Source organism: Camelina sativa, chromosome 17, assembly GCF_000633955.1.
Source record: "Camelina sativa cultivar DH55 chromosome 17, Cs, whole genome shotgun sequence".
Classification (NCBI taxonomy): domain Eukaryota; kingdom Viridiplantae; phylum Streptophyta; class Magnoliopsida; order Brassicales; family Brassicaceae; genus Camelina; species Camelina sativa.
The window spans coordinates 3,636,621-3,657,189 of record NC_025701.1 but is presented as its reverse complement, the minus strand read 5'-3'; the positions used below and the strand labels follow the sequence as shown (position 1 = coordinate 3,657,189).

Sequence of the window (20,569 nt, the reverse complement as noted above, 5' to 3'; positions counted from 1 at the left end):
TTTTTTTTTTTGTATGATCCAAAAAAACAAAAATGAACACAACAACTCGCCCAGAATTGTTCCCCGATCGAGTCTGCTCCATCTGAATCAAAAAAATATTCAACCCGATAGCGGAAGGTTGAAGAAACGGTTTTAAGAGAATTAAATACCGGTTAACTCGATTTGATATGGTTATTAGAAAACCGAAATTTTATATATTAAAAATTAAAAATTAATTAGATAACCGGGGTAAAATTGAGATTTTGATTTAGTTGAAAAATCGTGGGTATGAAAATAACAACAATAATTACTTTAGGTTTTAAATAACACATTTCTATTATTTGATGTATTTTTATTCCAATCCAAAACCATTGGGTATTAAACTTCCAAATAAAAATAACTTCAGGTTTTTTTTGGCATTTTTCCCGAAATAGTTAGTACACATAAGGGAATTTTATGTCCAACTTCTGTTTCCTCCATTATCTTACCAAATATCTATTCTAAACGAATTGGACTACAAAGCCCAAACATTTTGTAGGCCCAATTTGTTTTGTTTAAGTCATTGAATCAAAACCTAATCATGACTAATTTCATACACTCACCAGATTGTATAGTTTAGTGATATGTGTGTTAGTGTCGCAATCCCATATAGTGCATAATATTGACAACATAAAACTCATTTCACTATACAATCGCATATGCTCCTTCAATCATAGCTTCTTTTTTGTTTTTGTTCGTATGATTTTCATCATCAATTGATGTTTATCTCCATTAATTAGTTTCGTTGGTTCATATCATGACGCATTTAACTCGGTTTTAATCTTCTCTTTGCTTTTTAAAAAAACAGAATTAACATAATGTAATGTGATTAATAAATAAAAATAGTGAATGTAGTGACAAATGGATTAAGGTTTTAAACTCGTTTGTATCATCTACCGTGAAGTGTGAAGTGTTTACAAAGGATCGTCTAGTAAACAATTAGTAACTAACTAATATATAAACTAGCCGATTAGCGATTTCTAGAACAGCTTTTCTAATTTAAAAATTAACCAAATCGACAAGAGCATGGAAAAAAAAGGTAAATCATGAGATCAATTCCCACATGCTCTATTTGTTCCTTTCTGATTAATTAAAAAATACAACTTTCGAAAGTGGGTTCCGTTTCTCAAATCATGTCCGACACGCGCAAATTGTCAACTACGATAACATGTTTGATGGGGAATAGTAATTGTAACTAACAAAAAAAAAAATAGTCAAGATAATTATGTAAAAAGGTGTTTGAAATTATAAGGTTTGATCTTTTTTATTTATGCAAATTAGTTGCCCTTAAAGTCTTAAACTACCACCCCTCAAAAATACGGTTGGCAGACCACACCGCACACTGATAGCTAAATTGCGATGTTGACCTCATTTCCGAAAATGAAAGCAAAAAACAAGAAACCATAAAAGAAAATATAACTTGTTTCTATTAATTTTAGAGAGGAAACAAAAAAGATTGACCTAGTACAAGTATATGCTAATATTGTTGCCGTGTCACTATCCGGTATAGTGTTTACTCTGTATTTATCCTCGCAATCTGTCGAGAAAATCAAACTAAGCACGAATTCTTCTTTTGAAAGGAAATATCTCACAGATCAATTCAACTATAGTACTGTATATGAATGTGGCCAGGAATATGGAAGTATGGAACACATACAAAACAAATGAATCCAAAAGAATTTTCCAGAAATAGAACCGTGGGTGGACAGGTTTCATAGTACTGTACTAGTAGTCTAGTAAAAGTGAAACTCTTTGTTTTTGTTTTTTTTTTTTGTCAACCACTCTTTGTTTTCTTTTTTCATAATAAGAAGTGAAACTCTATTGAAATGTGAAAATTACAGTGGCAGCAAAAAGAAAGAGTAACTTGAGAAACAAATTTTATACTGTCTCTTTGTGTAAAAATTACTATACATTAAAGTGGGAGTAACTTTTAGAAACTGAACAGAGAGAGAAAGAGAGATATCTAAACCTTATGTTAAAGTGATCTCTTCTCTATTGCTTCAAATGAGGTAACAATTACAACAAAAATAAACTATAAACCTCCATCCACTTGTAATTCAAAAAAAAAAAAGAATAATAATTATGAACAGAGTGAAACTCAATCTCACTGTAGAAAATCTGTGAGAGAAGCTTGTATATCTTCCAATGTTCTTCCTTTAGTTTCGGGTACCATAGCGTAAATAAAGGCTACACCCGCACCACATACAGCAAAGAAGATGAAGAACGTTCCTGAAATATATTATACTTACATAAATCAGATAATGAATCTTTCAATATTCGAGAGTTTTAATGACCATATAGTATTTTTATATGTTACCTGAAGCGTTCCATTCTAGCATGAAGTTGTAGGCGAAAGCTACAATCCAACCAAAGGACCAGTTGGCCAAAGTAACCAGAGTCCCAGCAGAAACTTTAACATTCATTGGGAATATCTGTAATATCAAAATGTAACTTATTTAGATATGTAAATTAAAAAAAAAAAAAATAGTTATACATGTGGGATTTTGAGGAGTTAAAAGATAATATATGTTGGTCTACCTCAGACATGATGATCCATGGTAAGCCTCCCATGCCTACGGCAAATGCAGAGATGAAACCCTATAATATATGATGTAAAAAGTTAGATCAATTTATACAAAAGAGCATTACTTTTAGTATTCTTGATTTATTTTTAAAAAAATGAATTTAATACTTACCACTACACCAATACATGTGAAGATCGGAGTGAGCTCATCGAGTATGCCATATGACTGTCCAATAACGAAAAACAGCAGAAATAAGTATAACGGAATAAATTCCGGAAACTGTAACCAAAGTTTGTAAAATCTCTTTGATTATATAAAGCAATTTTTTTTGTTTTTATGTTAATTACCCGAAAACAGAAGGTAAAACTGAGGAGCAAGCTGAAAAAGCACATTCCACCATTAGAAGCCTGTAATTTCAAAGATCATTCATCTGTTAAAAGAGATGATACTAAATTTATTTGATACATTTGATATGGTGACCTAAAGAGAGAGAGCATAATATTTACCAATAAAAGCGGCCTCCGTCCCATTTTCTCAACCAAAATCAAACCCAATAGAGCTTTTGGTATCTAAAAAAACAGAACACATGAGCATAAGTGTACTACTCCTTTGGCAATATTTTTTTTTTTACCGAATAAAAGAAACTATGTGCAAAGACATACCATGATCACTGCAAGAATCATTGAGCCAATACTGCTTGAAAATCCTGCCATGAGTAATAAAACAAAAAAATTGTTACTCTAAATGAAGACGTAACATGTGATGATGTGAAACAGAGTTTTATTTTCATTTTAATATTTTACCTCCTTTGTCAAACACGCTACCGACATAATACATAAGTCCTGAGCTTCCAGAGAGTTGTTGGAGAAGCATTAGTCCCACACCAATCTGAACAAAATGTCAAAACATAAAAGAGTAAGTAACGGTACAAAGAGATGAATCAACATTTTTTTTGAGACAAGTCGTTTTTATAATAAGCTTACAACAACAGATGGAGCATATCTTCTCTGAAACAAATCCATAACACGCGATTTTGGTCCTTCATCAAACAAAATCATTGTTTCCTAAAAATTCCAATGATTTGGTCATTACTCATTAGTCACGTTTTGTTTCAAACCCAAAAAAAATGTTAACAGAGAGATGTATGAAAAGTTGCAGTACTTTGATAGTGTTGGCTTCTTCAGAAATATCTGCATCTTCCCCACGAAGAAGTTGTAATGAAGCTTTACATTCTTTTTCGCGTCCCCATTTTCCCTATAAACCATTACAAACCATATTGAAACATCACTTTTTCTATAAACGATATCAAAACTTTTTTCAAAAGGGTAAAAACATACCAGTAGTCTAGGGGACTCTGGAATGAAGAACAAAGTCACAACTTGAAAAACACAAGGAATGAGACCTGAGACAGAAACCAATTAACTTTAAATCACTCTCTGGCTTGAGTAAATTACATCAAAAAGAAGAAAAAAGGCCATGAAAGCTTACCGATTAACGCCAATTTACGCCAATGAATAAAAGTTCCAATGACGTAATATAAAGACAACCCACAACTCTGCATCAGCTGTAACGACGACGTTTTAACAAATTTAAGTATATACTATATTATCTTTTATGGTTATATAAAATTATTTCGTGGTCATTGTTTAATTACCTGATTAGCAAATACAAACGCTCCTCGGACATGTTTTGGTGTAATTTCTGCGATATAAACAGGTATCTGAATGCAACAGAGTTATTATTAACATAGAGTCAGTAAAAACCAATAATAAACAAGAAAAATCTATATAAAGAGAGGTGAAAGATAATAAAAAAGGTAAAAGATTTATAATTACCACGTAGCTTAATAAACCAACTGCAAACCCTGTGGATAGCCTTCCAACATCAAGCCACATGGAGTTCGGCGCGAATGCTACTGCAAGCCAACCGAAGATGCAGAAAACTTGAGCAAACCACATTGTCTGTTCAAGAGACAAAATCATCATCATCAGTACATGATCTTCAAACATATGTAAGTAAATATATGTCAAAATTGTTGTAGAGTTTTTGTTAAGACAAATTTACCCCTTTTCGACCCAAGAGATCTGCAACCTTCCCACTGAAGATGGCACCAATCATTCCTCCAAAAGTCATGATAGAACCAAACATGGAGTACTAAAGTAGTAGAAAAACAGAGCAATTTTAGACCAAAGTTGGCAAGAATGAAGGAAGAATCATATAAAAATGGTTGATTCTTACTTGTGCAACAGAGAGGCCTAAATCATTTTCGATCCCTGTTTGAGCAACTGATGAATAACCTGCCTGTAAAATACCAAAAAGAAAACAACAAAATATTCTTATATATATCAGATTCACCATACACATAAATAATTCACATATATAACTTTTGGATATAAATATGTTGGTTTTGATCATATCCAAGAAAGAAAGACAAAAAGATTTGAGAATTGATGAAGAAGATGATGATGACTCACGGCACAACCGAAGCAGAAAGAACCACAAACAGAAACGAAAGTGCTGAAGAGCACAACAAGAGTGATACGACACTCGTTGATGTCGTTTTGGTTTTTCCTAAGTAACAAACCAGCTTCCAAGTTTCTTGAATTCTCCGACATCGTCATCTTTTACAAAAAAAATAAAACAGAGATAGAAAGGTTTTTAATGTTTGGAGTATTTGAGAAGAAGTGTTTTTTGTTTGAAATATAGATATGCTTTTTTTGCTTTATCTTGAGGGGTGTCCATTAGAGGACTGAGTTAAAAAGGCTCATTTATATATATATTCCTTGATTAATGGAGGAGGAGGAGGATGAGGAAAGCCAGAGGTCAGCTTCCCATCTTTTCTTTTGTGTCACGTTTCTCTTTGTTTTTTTTTTTTGTTTTTTAATCGGTTTTAAAAAAGAACATATATATGTATTTGTTTTTTCAATTGCATATAACAATTCTATCGTAATTGTACTTTATTAATATTTTTATTTTGTTGGCCGACTAAGGCATATGTTATTCATTAAAGTGTATGTGATTCATCAACATCATCTTTTATCAAATTCTTTTTTCAATTTTTTTTCTTCTTTTTGGACATAAGGGTAGTGGATGCTTAATGGTGCTTACTGCTTAGTTGTTTGTTTATTCCACTTTGGTAACTTTGAAGGTAGGTGGTGGTCCCTACACTGAATCAAAACCGTATTCGAGTGAAACTCGTAACTGTCTAGATAGATACAACTTGTGAATCCGTTTTGATTGAGTTAACCAGTCTACTTAACTTGTTTGGGTTTGACTTTCGATTCTAATTCTTGTAGTATATGATAAGTAACTTATTTGGGTCCCTAACCATGATATATGTAATACTCTTATCTGATTTGTATCAGATAATATAGGATATATTTATCTATTTTAATACCCGTAGAGCCAACTAGATTAGAGATATCTAAAATATCACATAAATATCTAAATAATTATGATTGAACAATATTAGATACTATAAATCTCGAATAAATGAATGGAGCCAATATATATATATATATATATATATATATATTGTATAAATCGGTCTACTAGATTGCATCTAGAGGTCTCGGTTTGTCTTTTGATCTGTTGGTTTTGTTGGATATATAATAAACCAAACCATAATTATTCTTTTTTGGGCTACATCAGTATGTCACTTTCTACCGTTATCCAATTTTTATCTAGTAAATCAGGATTAGCTTAGCTGTATATAGTATCCGTGACCGTGAGGTTAGCCGAAGAAAGAATTTGTCTTTTTCTTTTCTTTTCTCCTTTTCCCTTTTTTTCTCATTGGCCATTCGTTAGACATTTCATTTGATTCCAAATGTTGTTCTATTCAGCTTTCTTTTTCCGCAAACTTCTATTCAGGTTTGATTAATTTGAAAGAACATCTAATTTGTTTATAAGTTCTGGTACAAAATGTCAAAACCTTATATTGAAACTTTGATAGTATGAGAGACTTGACTACTCTGGATAAGAGTAAAATATAATATTTTCTTACGTGAATAATCAGCCTACACATATACTTCATATGTGGCTAATCAAGTGATCACAAGTTCGTTCTCATGAGTTGTCACACTTGCTATAGTTTCATGCAATAAATAGTAAACGCGTTGGTGGAGGTTTGAAGTTTACACAAAAAAAAAAAGAAAGCCGTGCACGTTAGCTGTTGCGTTAGAGTAATGACCCAAATCAACTCAACATTTCGTTGTAAGCAAATCCAGCAACTACTACATATCCAATTCTAAAATGTCTTATACGTTCAAACTGTTTTGTCTTCACACTTCATATATATATTATGACCTTTTTTCAATATCTAATTTGATACCGACAGAATTTTTGGTTCTCATTGTCGAAATCATCAACAACCTTTGAATTTTCTCCGGCGAAAAAGGTACTTATTGTCCTATACATCTCAATGAAAGGAACATCAAATGCATTTTAAGTGTTAGCAAAATAAAAATAATAAACACGATTTACAAATGGCTAAAGAATAGAGAGAGCTATATGTTCATTTAATTTTGTAGCCTTAAAAATGATCCATGAGGCTCCGGCTAGACAGAACAACAACGTGAAGAAAGCAACAAATATCACCAAAAATCAATAAATAATTAACGTTATTCATCACTATCAGATTTTATGTTGCCGCATGTAGAGGTAACAGGTTGAACGCACGTTATAACAATGGTTGGTATTTGGTATTGGGTGTAGTATTGCATCTAATGCTGAAACTGGCGGTGTTCATCTTTTATTTTTCTTTAGTTGTTCAAAGATTGGATATGACCAGCAGACCCTTGGCGTTGGCGGGAAAGTGCATTCAGCAGCGATACGCTTATTAACTTTGAGAGGCGCTTACATGTGGTGTGGTGTAGTGGCGTTGATCCTCGAACTTCGTGTCTTTGCTTCACATGATCGTAACAATAACGTTTTTAAATGCATGTTAACGATGATGTAACAAAAAAAAAAAACGCATGTAAGACACCTTTTTGAGAGGCGCTTACATGTGGATGTGGTGAATAACATGAAACACTTTTTTGGCCTCTCTATTCTTATGTATAGGTTGACAAAGAATGTGGTTGAAAGATTGATAGAGATGCATGTAATTTTAATTAAAAAATATCATCTTAATTATTAAAATCATAGTACATACCAATGCATTTGAATACTATATATCAAGTGAATACTTATAATTAATGGGTCATATCCAATCTTTGAGTAGTTTTCTAACTTTATGAGTAAGGTCTTTTTCTTGTTATCTCCCGTCACCGCATCCAGTCCACCTTGCTTGGTTTCCGTATGACTACTAGTGCCCCTCTTCATTATTAAAAAGTAAAAGAAGGTTAAATAAATAGATAAAAGTTCACTTTTACCATAGTTTTGAACTTCATATCAAGCTCCTACTTAAATACAGACTCAAAATTGTAATCAGATTGATAATCAAATAAACACATGCTCAGAGATGTATTAATTGACTTGTATTTTGTTTCTCTTTGGTGTTAAATGAAAAAAAAAACAAGAGAAAAGGTGATTCCTCGGTGATGTTGGGACAAAAAAAAGTTAGTCACATCTTTGATTAAGTATCATAAAAGGTTGGGATTCTTTAATGTTTAATCTCCCTTTAACTGACTCATTTAAGATCTGCAAGTTTTTAGTCCGTTAGATCCATGTGACGAATAAAGTTAGGCACTCCAATAATAAACTGTGACCAAAAAGAATTATAAATAATACTAAGAGGTGCCAAGACAATAAGAAATGTGACCAAAAAGAATAAATCAATTATTTTTTTTTGTTTTAGATTTATTTATTCTTTTCGGAGTGAATTGGACTATCTTTGCCTCCTACGAAGTTGCCTTCGTCATATTACACTAGTACCCGTGTCTTTCTTTAAATTCGATCGATTTTCATATATATCTGTTCTAAGGCATATTTTTGGTCACTGGAATTTTTTAGCTGCTGACAATATGACTTCTAAATTAGTGTGGATTTGGAATTCGGAAATCTTAACCAACATTGGATAGAAATTTCATGGTATTTGGAGAATAAACGGTTCTTTTACTCAGTTAAAACAACTAGTAGAATAAAAACAGTCTGTAAATTTTGAACATTGTTAATCCAAGGATAAAATAAAATTTTTCAAAGGTAGCCTTTAAAAAAAAATGGTACTTTAAAAAGAAGAATTGCTAAATTTAAATAAATAAAAATTCCTGTCGTACAAAATAAATTACTGTTTTTTTTTTTTTGGAAGCATCAATTATTCTATGATGTTCAAAGTTGGAATGAATAGCGCCAAGAATGTCTCGAGAATGGGAAGAGATTTGGTTGTTCGTTTGTATCGAGATAGATACACTTGATAGGATAAATCCAGGAGGAAAAATATATATATTTACTTGAAAATAATTGTAAAATTGGTTATATATCGGTATGATCCGGTCCAATCCGAAATCTTCTAAACTCGAAAGTAGTCCAACCGGTTTAACCCAAAATTCTCAAAGGATCGTGAGAGAATCAAAACTTCCTTGGACTAAGTATAATAATACCAGCAATATTGGTATTATTAGGTGTATCAGTAGTGTATGCGATCGTACTAACTAGACCAAACATTTTTAAAATGAAATGCAATGTGATCGTGCCCATACTTTTTTGTGTGAATGTGGTTGTTTTAAAGGATCTTAACAGGGATGTTATTGGATAGGTGATTTATAAATTCATATGTAATTGTAAATTTTAAAAATCAAACATATGGATTTTGAAATAACATACTTTATCTTTGGATTTGAATCCTTCTATTTTACACATTCAAATTCATTTAAAACATAATGTGGATTTTGAAATCCAAAAACAAATTATTAAGTGAATAACATGAGATTTTAACAAATATTTGAAAATCATAGAACCAATAACACATAATTTTGATAAGTATTTTAAAATCAATGATTGAATGACACATAATTTTTGTTTGGATTTCCAAATCCATTAAAATAATAGAACCAATAACCCTTATCGAAAATAATGTCCAAAATGAAAACATCTTATGTGTTTTATTTAATCTCATGGATCAGAACAAATTCTGCACAGAGAATGGTATACGATCTGGAGTAATCTCACCGACGACGGTATATACAATAATTTTTCCGTAAAATCCATTACATTGAAGGTAATAATAAAAACTTTGTAGTATTGTTTCCGTTGTGGAGCCGTTAGGCACTTTTGCAGACTCGACATCCCAAAATACGACAACCACTACAAGAAAAAGAGATTATTGTGACGTTAGCTTGAGACAAACAAAATTTGTGACAAATTTGTGACTTTTTAGATACTATGTTGTGACATTAATTTTTAGTCATAAATTCGTAATTATTTCGTCACAACATTATTACGGATTAAATCGTCACTAAAAATTGTCACCATTAGCTACTAAATAGTGTCAATATTATTAATCGTAACAAGTGTGACGGTTTTACTACAAATATGTAGTTACAAATAGTGACGTTAATTTGAGACAAAATTATTTGTCACACATTTGTGATCTTTTAGATACTTTACTGGGAAGAAAAAAAATTATAACAAGTTCGTAATTGTTTGGTCATAATACTACGGTTACAAATTAATTTATGACAAAAAGTTGTCTCAAACATTTACAAAATTGTTACGATAATTTAAGTCATAACTATTGTAATGGTATTATGATATTTTTTTATCAAACATACATTGATTAACCAGTTAAATATACTTTTACAAAGAGAATGATCATTGTATTTTATTAAGGAAAATACAAACTACTAATTAAAATATTTCTTTTATAAACTAATCAATTACATCTTGAACATTTGATAATAATCCTTAAAAACTGAAAATGATTGTATTGTTTATAAAGTAGATAACTATTTTAACTTATAGTTAAATATCCTTCATAAGTTTACTTCATGTCTATCCATCTCATGTCCACCACTTAATTAATCTATGAAACAACATTAATAGAAACAAAAAAATTGTTATAAGACTAAATGATTGTTAAACTGTGAATAAATTTTGTTAAAATCATTTGAAAGGTACGTGAAAACATGTTATATTTTCATTAATTAGTGGCTAAACATAAAATATTGTTATGTTTCTTAATAATTAATATTTTTTATGTAGGTTGTCCAATAAATTCATGGTTGCTGCTAATCCTGGCATAAGTGGAGATAATCTAACCTTGCTTAGAGAAAAAGAATTTTCAAGTTGGTTACTATAACATGTAAGGAATTATGGTTATTTTAAAGCAGTTTATAATTTATTTATTTTTGTCAACAAGCACTTTGAATTTATGATTAAATAATTTTATTATATTTTAATTAAATTTAACAAAGCAGTTTAAGATACCATATACTAGATTTTTAATTTTTGGAAAAGATTTTATTTTTATTAATAATTAGAATTTTAAGCGCCTAAAGATTTCCGAAATATTTAGTAATTTTTGGAATTTCCCTCTTAAACTATTTATTAGTATACCTAAAAACTTCAGATGTATTATATATAAAGAATATACCTAATCCTTAAATTGTAACCCTAATTGATAACTTCATTACTCTTTCTTCTCGCCGCTTTGTTTCTCTCGTTCTCACCGATCACTCTTGCAAGGTTGGTGCCCATCTTTTTTATTTAATTGTTAGATTTATATTATGCAATCAATAGTTGAAATTATCCTTTTCTTTATTTTCATCTTTTTCTATTATCATGTTCCAGCACTTTGTTTACTAAAATATTGCATCATCATCGTATACACTTGCGGAGTGATTTGATTTTGACTAATCTAATGGATATATATAATTGTATATATAGATTTTCCATTTGACTATTCTAATGGATCTATATGTATATATTTAGTTGGAGTGATTGTAGGAAAAATCGATGAAGATGTGCAAGAACTCTTTTCACAGAGAAAGTCTTCAAATGGCCAGGAATTGGCAATAGAATCTAACCCAAAAGGAGAAATATGAAATTTATGTTAAGGTAATATTTATAGATTAAATTATGCATAGTTACATATTTTTTAATGAGTTAAAAATTTACTATTTTATTTGCGTTTGAAAATGTTCATATACTTGTATGTTTTTTTTATAGATTGCTGGAATATCAAAACAAGACTACAAAATGGGATTTCTATGTTTTTGGATGATTCATGATGTCTCCAAGCACTTGACATTGAAAACATCTATTCCTTCACAAGTTTCCAATGGAGTGGCTAGTTAATTAAGTTTGGTTTAGCTTTATTTCGTCTATTAATAATACTCCAGTTTTTTATATTGGTTTTGTTTACTTTAATTTATAAATTAATAAAAAAATTATTATATAAGTTTTTTTGTAATTATTAATATATAGCTTATGTATCATTGTGACAATAATTTAATAAAACAATAATATTTAAAAAATAGGAGACGATAATAATAGTAACAAAATGCATTACGGTTTTGAGACTAAAGTTTTGTCATAATTGAATGACAGTTTTGATACATGTTCTTAGTTAGTAACCGTGACAGAAAAGCGACTTTTAACAGGTCACTAAGTGTGACATTTTGAGACTACAGTGGCGTCGTAATTAGTGACTAACTTGATACGTGATTTTGGTCATGAAATAAAATGTATTTGGGACGATAATTTTAGTAAGCAATTGTGACATTTTAGATACGTTTACAAATCGTTACATATGGTGACGAAATAGATACATATAAGTTAGTCGCAACTCTTGTGACGTTTTAGTAACTAAAAAAAATTTGTGACCATTGTATTGTAACCATTCACCAATCGTCACAGATACGTAACAATATTTTTATTGTGACGAAAAAAATATTATTGTGACGGAATATTACGTGACAATGAACTTATTTTCTTGTAGTGAACGGGTATGTTCAGAAAACATAATGATACTCAATATTCTGTTTAGAAAACATAAATAACATTTGTATGTGAATAAGATGATTGTATTTGTATCATACCAAAAAGAACAAAGAAAAAAAAAACATATTTGTGTATGTGTGTGTAGATAACTGGTATATTTGAATAAATTAATAGAAACATACGTATAAATATACCATTGATAGCTTAAATTTTAATATGATGATGATGAGTTTAATAATGTCCAAAATAAAAACATCTCCTGTGTTTTATTTAATATTATGATTTTTCTTTTCTCCAAATATTATGAGTTAAATTGATCTGAACTACGACTTTGTTGGAAGTGTGCAACTATGAGTCTGTTTATATATATGTGACTTATTTTGTAAAACATGAAAACAACTTTACAAGCATGGGAATATTACAGAAGTGACATAGAGTGTTTAAACAAGTGGAGCTTGAGATGGAAAATATAATACTAGTATTTGTTATAGGATATAAAAGTGAGTCGATTACTCATTTGTTTAATTGGAATAGCATCGTGGTACATTGGATCCGTTCTCTCTCTCGCCTTCAGATGTCCAATATGCGGTAGATACAATAACTACTTATTCCACGACACGAGGTTCTCTATACATTCATATCGCGTTCTCTCGCCCTCATAAGATAGAATAATAAATGAGCTTTGATGTTTTAGAAAATAATAATTAACGACTTTACTTGTAAATTATTTCAATAGTTCACGTTTTTAGTATGATGATTAGCGTACCTACCTAAGCACGACTTCGATCTATATTTGAGTTAGGTTAGGATATTTAATTTGGTTGATGATACTGATAATTTTAACTGCGAAAGTTTTCGAAGCACGAAACCAGGTGCCGAGAGAGAAACTCAGTTTTAACCTAGCTGCATTGGTTTTTTTGTCAAACACCTGCATATATTGGTTTCAAGTCCGAAAAAGTTAAGAGTAACTCGTCCAAAATTTTTAGTTTAAAAAGACACAGTAGTAATTAGTAAAGCGTTATTTTCAAAGTTATGAGCTGCTGACTAATGAATCCATGAGAAGTTAGATTTTGTTATTTATTTTTATTATTACTATAATTAGTTACTTTTGTTTAGAAAAGTTTATGTTACTACCACCACATATATCACTTATCGTTTAAGAAATCGATAAAGGAAATGACTGGCGTTAGAACCGGTCATAAGCCAAAAAAAAGTTTGGGGTTAGTTCTACAAATATTAGGGTCAACATGGAGCGACTTGATTGATAAACCGACCAATTTTTAAAAAGTTTTTGCTACTGCAGAAAATGTTTGAAACTCATTATGAACTGGTGAGGGCATAACAGGATATGAATGGTATCTTCAATAATGTCAAGATAGGGACTAGGACCACCGATATGGGAATATATATATATATTCTAGCTTTCTTTCTCTTGCCTGTAGACGAAGTTGCTTTTAATTTATGCTTAGATTAGAAAACGCAAAACCAATACATAAAATAACTGACCTAATTGGAATTAATTTGATTTCGTGTTGAACTACACTTAAGTATGGAATTGCACAGCCATGCAGTTGCTGAGCATTAAACTTATATCATGTCCAGAAGGAATATTTTAAGATATTTCGTATTTTACTATATATGAAAAATTGTGCGTTCTGTATTGCTCTTTATTACTTGCATATACATACCCTAGCTTCTTGCATTAGCGTTTTGTTTCATGTTGGATTAGTAACTTACATGATTTAAAACAAAAAAAAAATTACATGATAAATTAATCGACCAGGTTGTCTATATGATAGTAGTACAGTACATTCATAATTTCATATCATGTTCTTTTGTCGTCTTTCGTATATTGAATATTCCTTCAATTATTTACTAATTATAATATTAGAAGATAGAATGAGTTTATTATTTTTATTTCAATAGTTCACGTTTTTAGTATGATGAACAGCGTACCTACCTATGCACGACTTTGATCTAATTATTTAAGTTAGATTAGGCTTTTTAATTTAGCTGATAAATTCGAACTATGGTAATGGTACAGATCGAATTAATATTAATCGTTACAAAATTGAAAATCAAGAGTTGATAAATTTGAAGTACATGTTCGACTGACACACATATCAGAAAAAAATGATAAATGGCATTGTAGACAATGAAACATAACTAATCTAGTGTATAAAAGAACTCTATAACGGTGAATGTTTTCAAACTCATGACATCTGAGTAAGGAAGTATTATATAAAACGTAACCTTAAAACGAGGAAGACTAGTGGATCCATGGGAACTTTTTTATATTTGATATTACTATTTAATGAAGAGTCACGTCACCTATATTGAGTTGAAGAGTAAACTAGTAGATTGATCGATAAACAAGCAACGTTAACCAATGACAACTAGTTTTAAAAGATTTTTGTCTATTGCCTTCATGATTATGTAGTAGGGAATAACGAGACATGTGAGGACATGATAGGGTAGGAATGGCCAGAGCTCATGTATGTTGAGATCTAGGGACTCGGACCACCCAAAAGGAGATTTTCTTGCTTTCTTTGGAAAAGGTGAAAAACTCTTATCACTTAGACTATGTTTCTTGTCTATTGCTTTTGATTTATGTTCAGATTAGTAAGCGCAGAGCCAAAACCTTAATTGAGTACTCAACAGGAATCATTTAATTTCGTATTTTCCTATGGATTTGACACCTAGTATATTGCACTGCAGTTGTAGAACATTAAAAACTTATTATAACTAGATCATGTCCGCAACAAAGACTACAAACTGAGTGGATAACAAACATATAATTTCATGTATCAAGATTAGGGGTTGGCAAGTAACGAACCTATCAACAAGTTTCTCAATTCTTCAACAGAAAACCAAACACATATCACAGAACCAAAGCCACTAGTAAAGTAGAAACATGGTTGTGTGAGCTTAAGTTTCCCGGTTCAGAAGAAATTGATCTGGACCTGCTATATTGTGATAGTCAATCGGTCAAACCATACCCTAAATGTGTCACAGGAAGTGAATCTCAAGAATACGCTACATCAAGAACTAGCCCCATATATGTACCCCGAAGCCTAAAGAGGTTAGTACCAAAAAAACAAAAACAAAAAAGGGCTTATCTACTGATTGTGTTAGTGATGCATCCTATTGCTATGAACCGCGTGTTACAATCTCTAAGTCATCAGATATCACCATGTCTCAGGAGGCATTGACCAAAACGACCCTGACAACCCAAGAGCCTCGGCCACCGGCAATGAACTGGTCCCAACTTGTGTTTCGTTAGTACCAATGGGATAGCTTGGGCTCAACAAAAATGCTTGACTTTCATTAGTTACATTATCAGCTGTTGATTGAGGCGGAGGAAGCGTTTGAGCTTGTGCTTGAACCGGCCGCGTAGGTCGAATGATCATATGGTCATATCTCGTACCAGGTTCTATGCTGCCTCGCATCCGGCTCGGTTGGCGCCAATTTGCAGTGTTAGCAGGAGGCAAATTCATGAACTCTCGTGATGATAACTGTCCCCTTGCACCACCAGGATTATGTCTTTGGTCGTTGGTCCCTCCGTAATTGACAGATGAAGTTGGGAGATGTGTATTGGAAGATGGCATCGGTCTTAGCATGGGTCTTTGGTCGGAGGTCCCTCCGTAGTTGACAGGTAAATTTTGGATATGTGACATGGAAGATGGGATCGTTCTTTGGTCGGCGGTCCCTCCGTAGTTGATATGTGACATGGAAGATGGGATCGTTCTTTGGTCGGCGGTCCCTCCGTAGTTGACAGGTAAAGTTTGGAGATGTGTAAAGGAAGACGGCATCGACCTTTGGTGGACGTTCCCTCCGTAGCTGACAGGTAAAGTATGGCTACGTGTAATGGAAGATGGCATTGGTCTTCGGTGGGCGTTCCCTCCGTAGTTAAGTAATGATTGGAGGTGTGTAATGGAAGGTTGCATCGGTGGCATCGATCTTTGGTCAGCGTTCCCTCCGTAGTTGACAGGTAAAGTTTGAGGATGTGCAATGTAGGATGGAATTGGTCTATGCTGTGAAGGGTACTGGCTCAAATTCTGCATGCAGATAAGAAAAAAATCTTCGAGTTAATTAAACAAGCAAGGAATTCATGGTGATTAAGATCAGGTACATGTTCTAACTCTCCTAGACCAAAACAAATCTGAAGCAGATGAAAACTGGAACATGGTTTAACCGATTCATTTGAATTGCTCATAATTTCTTATTTATAAGTTGTTGGATTGCACTAGTTAGCATGTGTAAGTCGATATGATTACATTGTAATGTAGCTTCACCAGATACTTACGAGAGCAAACAAAGAACAACAGTAGAGTAATAAATAACAAACCTGCATTGCATAATGATGCTGCGACAGAGGCGCGGATGGCAATTGAGTCTGATTAATGCCACGTCCATGGATGAGGTTCCATCTCTCCATCAAATCAGAGGTTCTTCCTACACAATTTTCAAGGGGCATAACATGTGAGCCTTGAAACTGAGAAGACTGAGCAACCGGCATTGATGTGCCAAAGTTTGACGCATTAGTAGCTAATCTATCTTGTGGAGATGAGGATGGTAAGAATTGTTGCCCATCAAACGCATTCAAAGATTGTGGCAACTGTGGCAGCGTGTTGATTGAAGCAGAAGACTGATTAAGCATAGTATAATCTGTAGCAGACGGAGCCTGAATCTCTGATAAACCAAGATTCTGTTCATGGACTTGCGTGCCACTGGATGTTTCCATTTCATTCTCATCTCTAGGAAGATCAAAAACAGTAGGCCCCAAGTTTATGAAACTATTTGGATCTCCATGGTCATGAGTGGCTTCCGGTACTAGTTCCACGTCCTCGTCATTTTCTGTTACTACCGTCCATGATCCATCAGCAGTGATAACCACATCAGTAGCGCTATGTCTCACCTCTTCTAGAATCTGTGGATATTAAGAAAGATTGTTTATTCGGTGTAGGATCTAAAAAGATTAATCACTAAGCAACAACAATAAGCTGCCTACCTTTTTAAGTTTTTGATCTACACGGATGTCAGTATAGCAAACAGATTGATTGCAATGCGGGCAGCGCCATGATGGTCGTCTCAAATTCATGTTGACATAATTCCAAAAGTCAAAACACTACAGCAGAAAGTAACATATCAAAATAGAGATAAGGAGTAAACCAGAGCTTTTAATGTTACGTTTTCATGAAATAATTCTTCTCACGATGATTTAAACAATGGAAAAACAAGAACAATCCTATCATAACTTATGCTTAATAGAAAATGCATCACCTGAAGATGTTTACAGACATGACCCTTCACAGGAAGTTTGATACGCGTTCGGCTGTTTTAAAGGTGATGATCAAATCTTAAAAAGGTTGAGGTAACTGTGAAAGCAACTTCTTAAAATATATAAAGCTACAGAGGAAAAACATCCCGGATACCTGATAGGACAACTGAGAGATATCCTTGATGGCCCCTCAATTATGTCACAATCTACAGAAATTTTGGAAAAGACAACCAATGGTTGATCTGGATAAGTGTTCTAGGGATACAATTATACAAATGGATACAACTAAATAATTTGATGACTCATATGTGGAAAATGCAATTAACGTTAAGCAGATACTTTCTACTCCTAGTGACTAAATACTTTTGGATATACCTGAATTTGATTCAATGACTTCAGGATGAACGTAATCTTTAAGCAACGGTTTGTCTGGCAGCGGTATGAGATCGATAAAAGCAATAGCAATTAAGTAACTACCTATAAAAAATGGGTAACAATCCATTATTACTGAAAACGAGGAGAGGAAATAAAAGTGATTAAGAATCTTCATTAAACAAAAACCTCCAAAACAGCCTATTGCTTGTAGAAGATTTGCCCCAGCGTTGACCAGGGCAGTAACATCCGTCGGAAGCTGCGGCCCTGACTCCTGAAAAGAAATGACAACGACAATTACTTGCATCATAGTAAGTACTTCTAAACCATATCCGAGAAATAAACAAAATGCACAAACCATTGAGATGTTAACTCTCTTGTCAACGCCCTTTCCATTCAACAAAAAGCTGTAATTTTCATATGTAAATCAATATGATTAAAACACAAAAACTGCTCACGAACATCCGGCAGAAAAAGGAAAGCAATCAAACCACACCTGACTTTTTGTGGATGGACAATACAATTAGATTTGCTTATGTCCTCAGTCCGGACAACAAATAATCCCTGAAGAGCAAGCAAGATTCTGTTATAAACCTAACTATTAAGCATAATTAGCAGTACATAAAACAAAGAATTAAAACTATAAAATGCTGAAGTGCCACGACAAGCAAAGCTGAACAGTAACCTTTGAAAGTACATTCATGCATTCTTCTTACCTAATTGCATATATGCAGGAGAAACCACATATGCACAATACTATATGAAAGCATATTCAAATAACGAAACAAAATCTGGTACTAAGGCTAGCACAGTAATAAAACGCACTCATAACCAAAATTACAATACATACTACTTTCTGTTTAAGAGAATGTGGCATCTTCTTTGAAATATGGAAGTCCTTCACCAATATCTTTAATTCTGGCTGCCAAGAGAAACAGAGCTAAATAAAGCACACATTAGAAAGAAAAAAAGGTGCTAGGAGTTGAATAATAAATAAAGTCACCTTCGCCTCACAAGAAAGAACAATATGCCCCAGCTTCACACATGGATAGAACCTATAGACAGAACAGAAGTAGATTCAAAAGAAACCAACATTTTGATATTAGTTACCAAGTTTTCTTTACAGTAGCAGACTGGTACCCTTAGTGATTTGAAATAACTGAATGAGAACACACATGAGGAGCTGTAAAATACTCAATCAGCATAAGCTAAAAATTTCATAAGAAAACAGAAGCCTACCTCTCTATGACCTCCGAAATTAGACTGACGGGACTATCTACACTAGGAGTGACAATTTCAGGATTGCTGAAACTATTTGACATCTGAACAAGAAGAGAAAAACATCATTACTAACAGAATCCTGATTAATCTCGAAACAGAAATTTCGGCTGGAACGAAACATACCAAGTCTATGATAGCCAACAGTTTTTGAGTCTCTGTCTGAGGGAACCATCCAAGCTGACAAGCACTCTGTGAGAGAAACACAAATACACTTCAGCTACGTAACCATTAACCCAAATCAACAAACTTGTATGAGATTCTGCCACAAAAGTTCCTAAATTCTAACTCTTTATCTCTTTCTTTTTTACCTTAGCTGAGATCATCAGCGTCATTACCACCGCCCTAGTTTGAAGATCATCACATATACGATGGCACACCTGCACCATATAACACAACAGAAACAAGAGTACTACTACTATGAGCATATACAAACCCCAAAAGGAAGAAGCACCTTAAAAAAAAAAAATCAAAACTTTTTCGAGAAGCACTGCACACACATAATTGAGGACTAAAGCCAGCTCTTGAACATTCCCTGGAACTTCATTTTTCCCAACAGCTGCATCGATTTCTCTGCATTTCACCAAAAGCCACAAAATTGGGAAAAAAAAATTCTCAGTGAAACTGGGAAACCCAGAATTGCAGATTTTAGGGTTTAAAACGAAAGATGGGTTTAAGCAAATGGAGAGTATTACTTAGCGAGACTGATGCAGGAATCTTGAAACTCCTTGGTGCTGAGTTCAGCACGAAACCCAAACCTAAAGAAAGTAATTAGAAGAAGAAACAAAGATTGTTTTTTAAAAAATCATTAATTTAGAAACTATTTAACAAATATTACTTTGGTGGAGAAAAATAAAAAAAAGTCAAATGATAGAGACACTAATTGAAAAAATAAAATATACAACAAAAAGAAAAAGGAAATACCCAGAATTCGCCGGAATCACCATTGAATCTTGGAGATACTTCACCTTCTCCGAGAAGTCTCCGGGGGTCTTGTGCTAAATGATTCTCTAAACCGACACAACACGACGGCTAGAGAGGGAGTAATAGTAGTAGCTTATGCCAATTTATAGTTAGCAGTTTACTCCCTCGTTGTTTTTTTTTTATTTTACAGCACAGTCCTCATACTTTTGAAAGTTACTACTGAATACCCTACTAGTTCTTTCTAGTCTCTCTAGTTTCTTTAATGTATATGCCAGCTTTTATATATATAGTC

The 20,569-nt window shown here is 32.7% G+C and overlaps 2 protein-coding genes and 1 long non-coding RNA gene across 4 annotated transcripts; 1 reads left to right on the top strand and 2 right to left on the bottom strand.

Annotated features, from left to right (window-relative positions):
• LOC104755078 (sugar transporter ERD6-like 3) lies at positions 1,874 to 5,303 on the bottom strand. The gene is made up of 17 exons (XM_010477409.2): positions 5,018 to 5,303; positions 4,782 to 4,844; positions 4,608 to 4,697; positions 4,379 to 4,504; positions 4,198 to 4,263; positions 4,032 to 4,107; positions 3,881 to 3,945; positions 3,705 to 3,797; positions 3,527 to 3,607; positions 3,347 to 3,431; positions 3,206 to 3,249; positions 3,050 to 3,112; positions 2,891 to 2,950; positions 2,715 to 2,768; positions 2,557 to 2,616; positions 2,336 to 2,450; positions 1,874 to 2,247 (listed from the first exon to the last, which is right to left on the bottom strand). Exons 1-17 carry the CDS (start codon positions 5,162 to 5,164, stop codon positions 2,123 to 2,125), a joined length of 1,413 nt encoding a protein of 470 aa, XP_010475711.1. The 5' UTR covers positions 5,165 to 5,303; the 3' UTR covers positions 1,874 to 2,122.
• Positions 6,828 to 7,585, top strand: LOC109130159. Its single transcript, XR_002036255.1, has 2 exons — positions 6,828 to 6,939; positions 7,308 to 7,585. It is a non-coding gene; the product is annotated as an uncharacterized LOC109130159 (long non-coding RNA).
• On the bottom strand, positions 15,201 to 20,392 carry LOC104755077 (E4 SUMO-protein ligase PIAL1-like). Of its 2 annotated transcripts, XM_010477408.2 has the most exons (17): positions 20,278 to 20,392; positions 20,049 to 20,111; positions 19,854 to 19,926; positions 19,665 to 19,733; positions 19,480 to 19,545; positions 19,315 to 19,397; positions 19,079 to 19,130; positions 18,926 to 18,997; positions 18,572 to 18,639; positions 18,434 to 18,482; positions 18,265 to 18,349; positions 18,079 to 18,180; positions 17,858 to 17,909; positions 17,706 to 17,757; positions 17,434 to 17,550; positions 16,771 to 17,352; positions 15,201 to 16,480 (listed from the first exon to the last, which is right to left on the bottom strand). In XM_010477408.2, the coding sequence occupies exons 1-17, from the start codon at positions 20,298 to 20,300 to the stop codon at positions 15,611 to 15,613; spliced, it is 2,478 nt and encodes an 825-aa protein (XP_010475710.1). In that variant the 5' UTR covers positions 20,301 to 20,392; the 3' UTR covers positions 15,201 to 15,610. The 2 variants fall into 2 exon arrangements, with proteins under 2 accessions (XP_010475710.1, XP_010475709.1); XM_010477407.2 differs by having other exon boundaries at positions 18,265 to 18,482.

What these genes read in the sequence shown, in the direction of transcription:
- LOC104755078 (XM_010477409.2), bottom strand. Translation starts at nt 5,164, where the DNA reads ATGACGATGTCGGAGAATTCAAGAAACTTGGAAGCTGGTTTGTTACTT. An exon ending in TAGCGTGTTTGACAAAGGAG is followed by an intron (nt 3,250 to 3,346) that starts GTAAAATATTAA and finishes TACTCATGGCAG; the next exon opens with GATTTTCAAGCAGTATTGGC. An exon ending in CATGGATCATCATGTCTGAG is followed by an intron (nt 2,451 to 2,556) that starts GTAGACCAACAT and finishes TTGATATTACAG; the next exon opens with ATATTCCCAATGAATGTTAA.
- LOC104755077 (XM_010477407.2), bottom strand. Translation starts at nt 20,300, where the DNA reads ATGGTGATTCCGGCGAATTCTGG. An exon ending in TGGCTTTAGTCCTCAATTAT is followed by an intron (nt 19,734 to 19,853) that starts GTGTGTGCAGTG and finishes TATATGGTGCAG; the next exon opens with GTGTGCCATCGTATATGTGA. An exon ending in ATTTCGGAGGTCATAGAGAG is followed by an intron (nt 19,131 to 19,314) that starts GTAGGCTTCTGT and finishes TTCTGTCTATAG; the next exon opens with GTTCTATCCATGTGTGAAGC.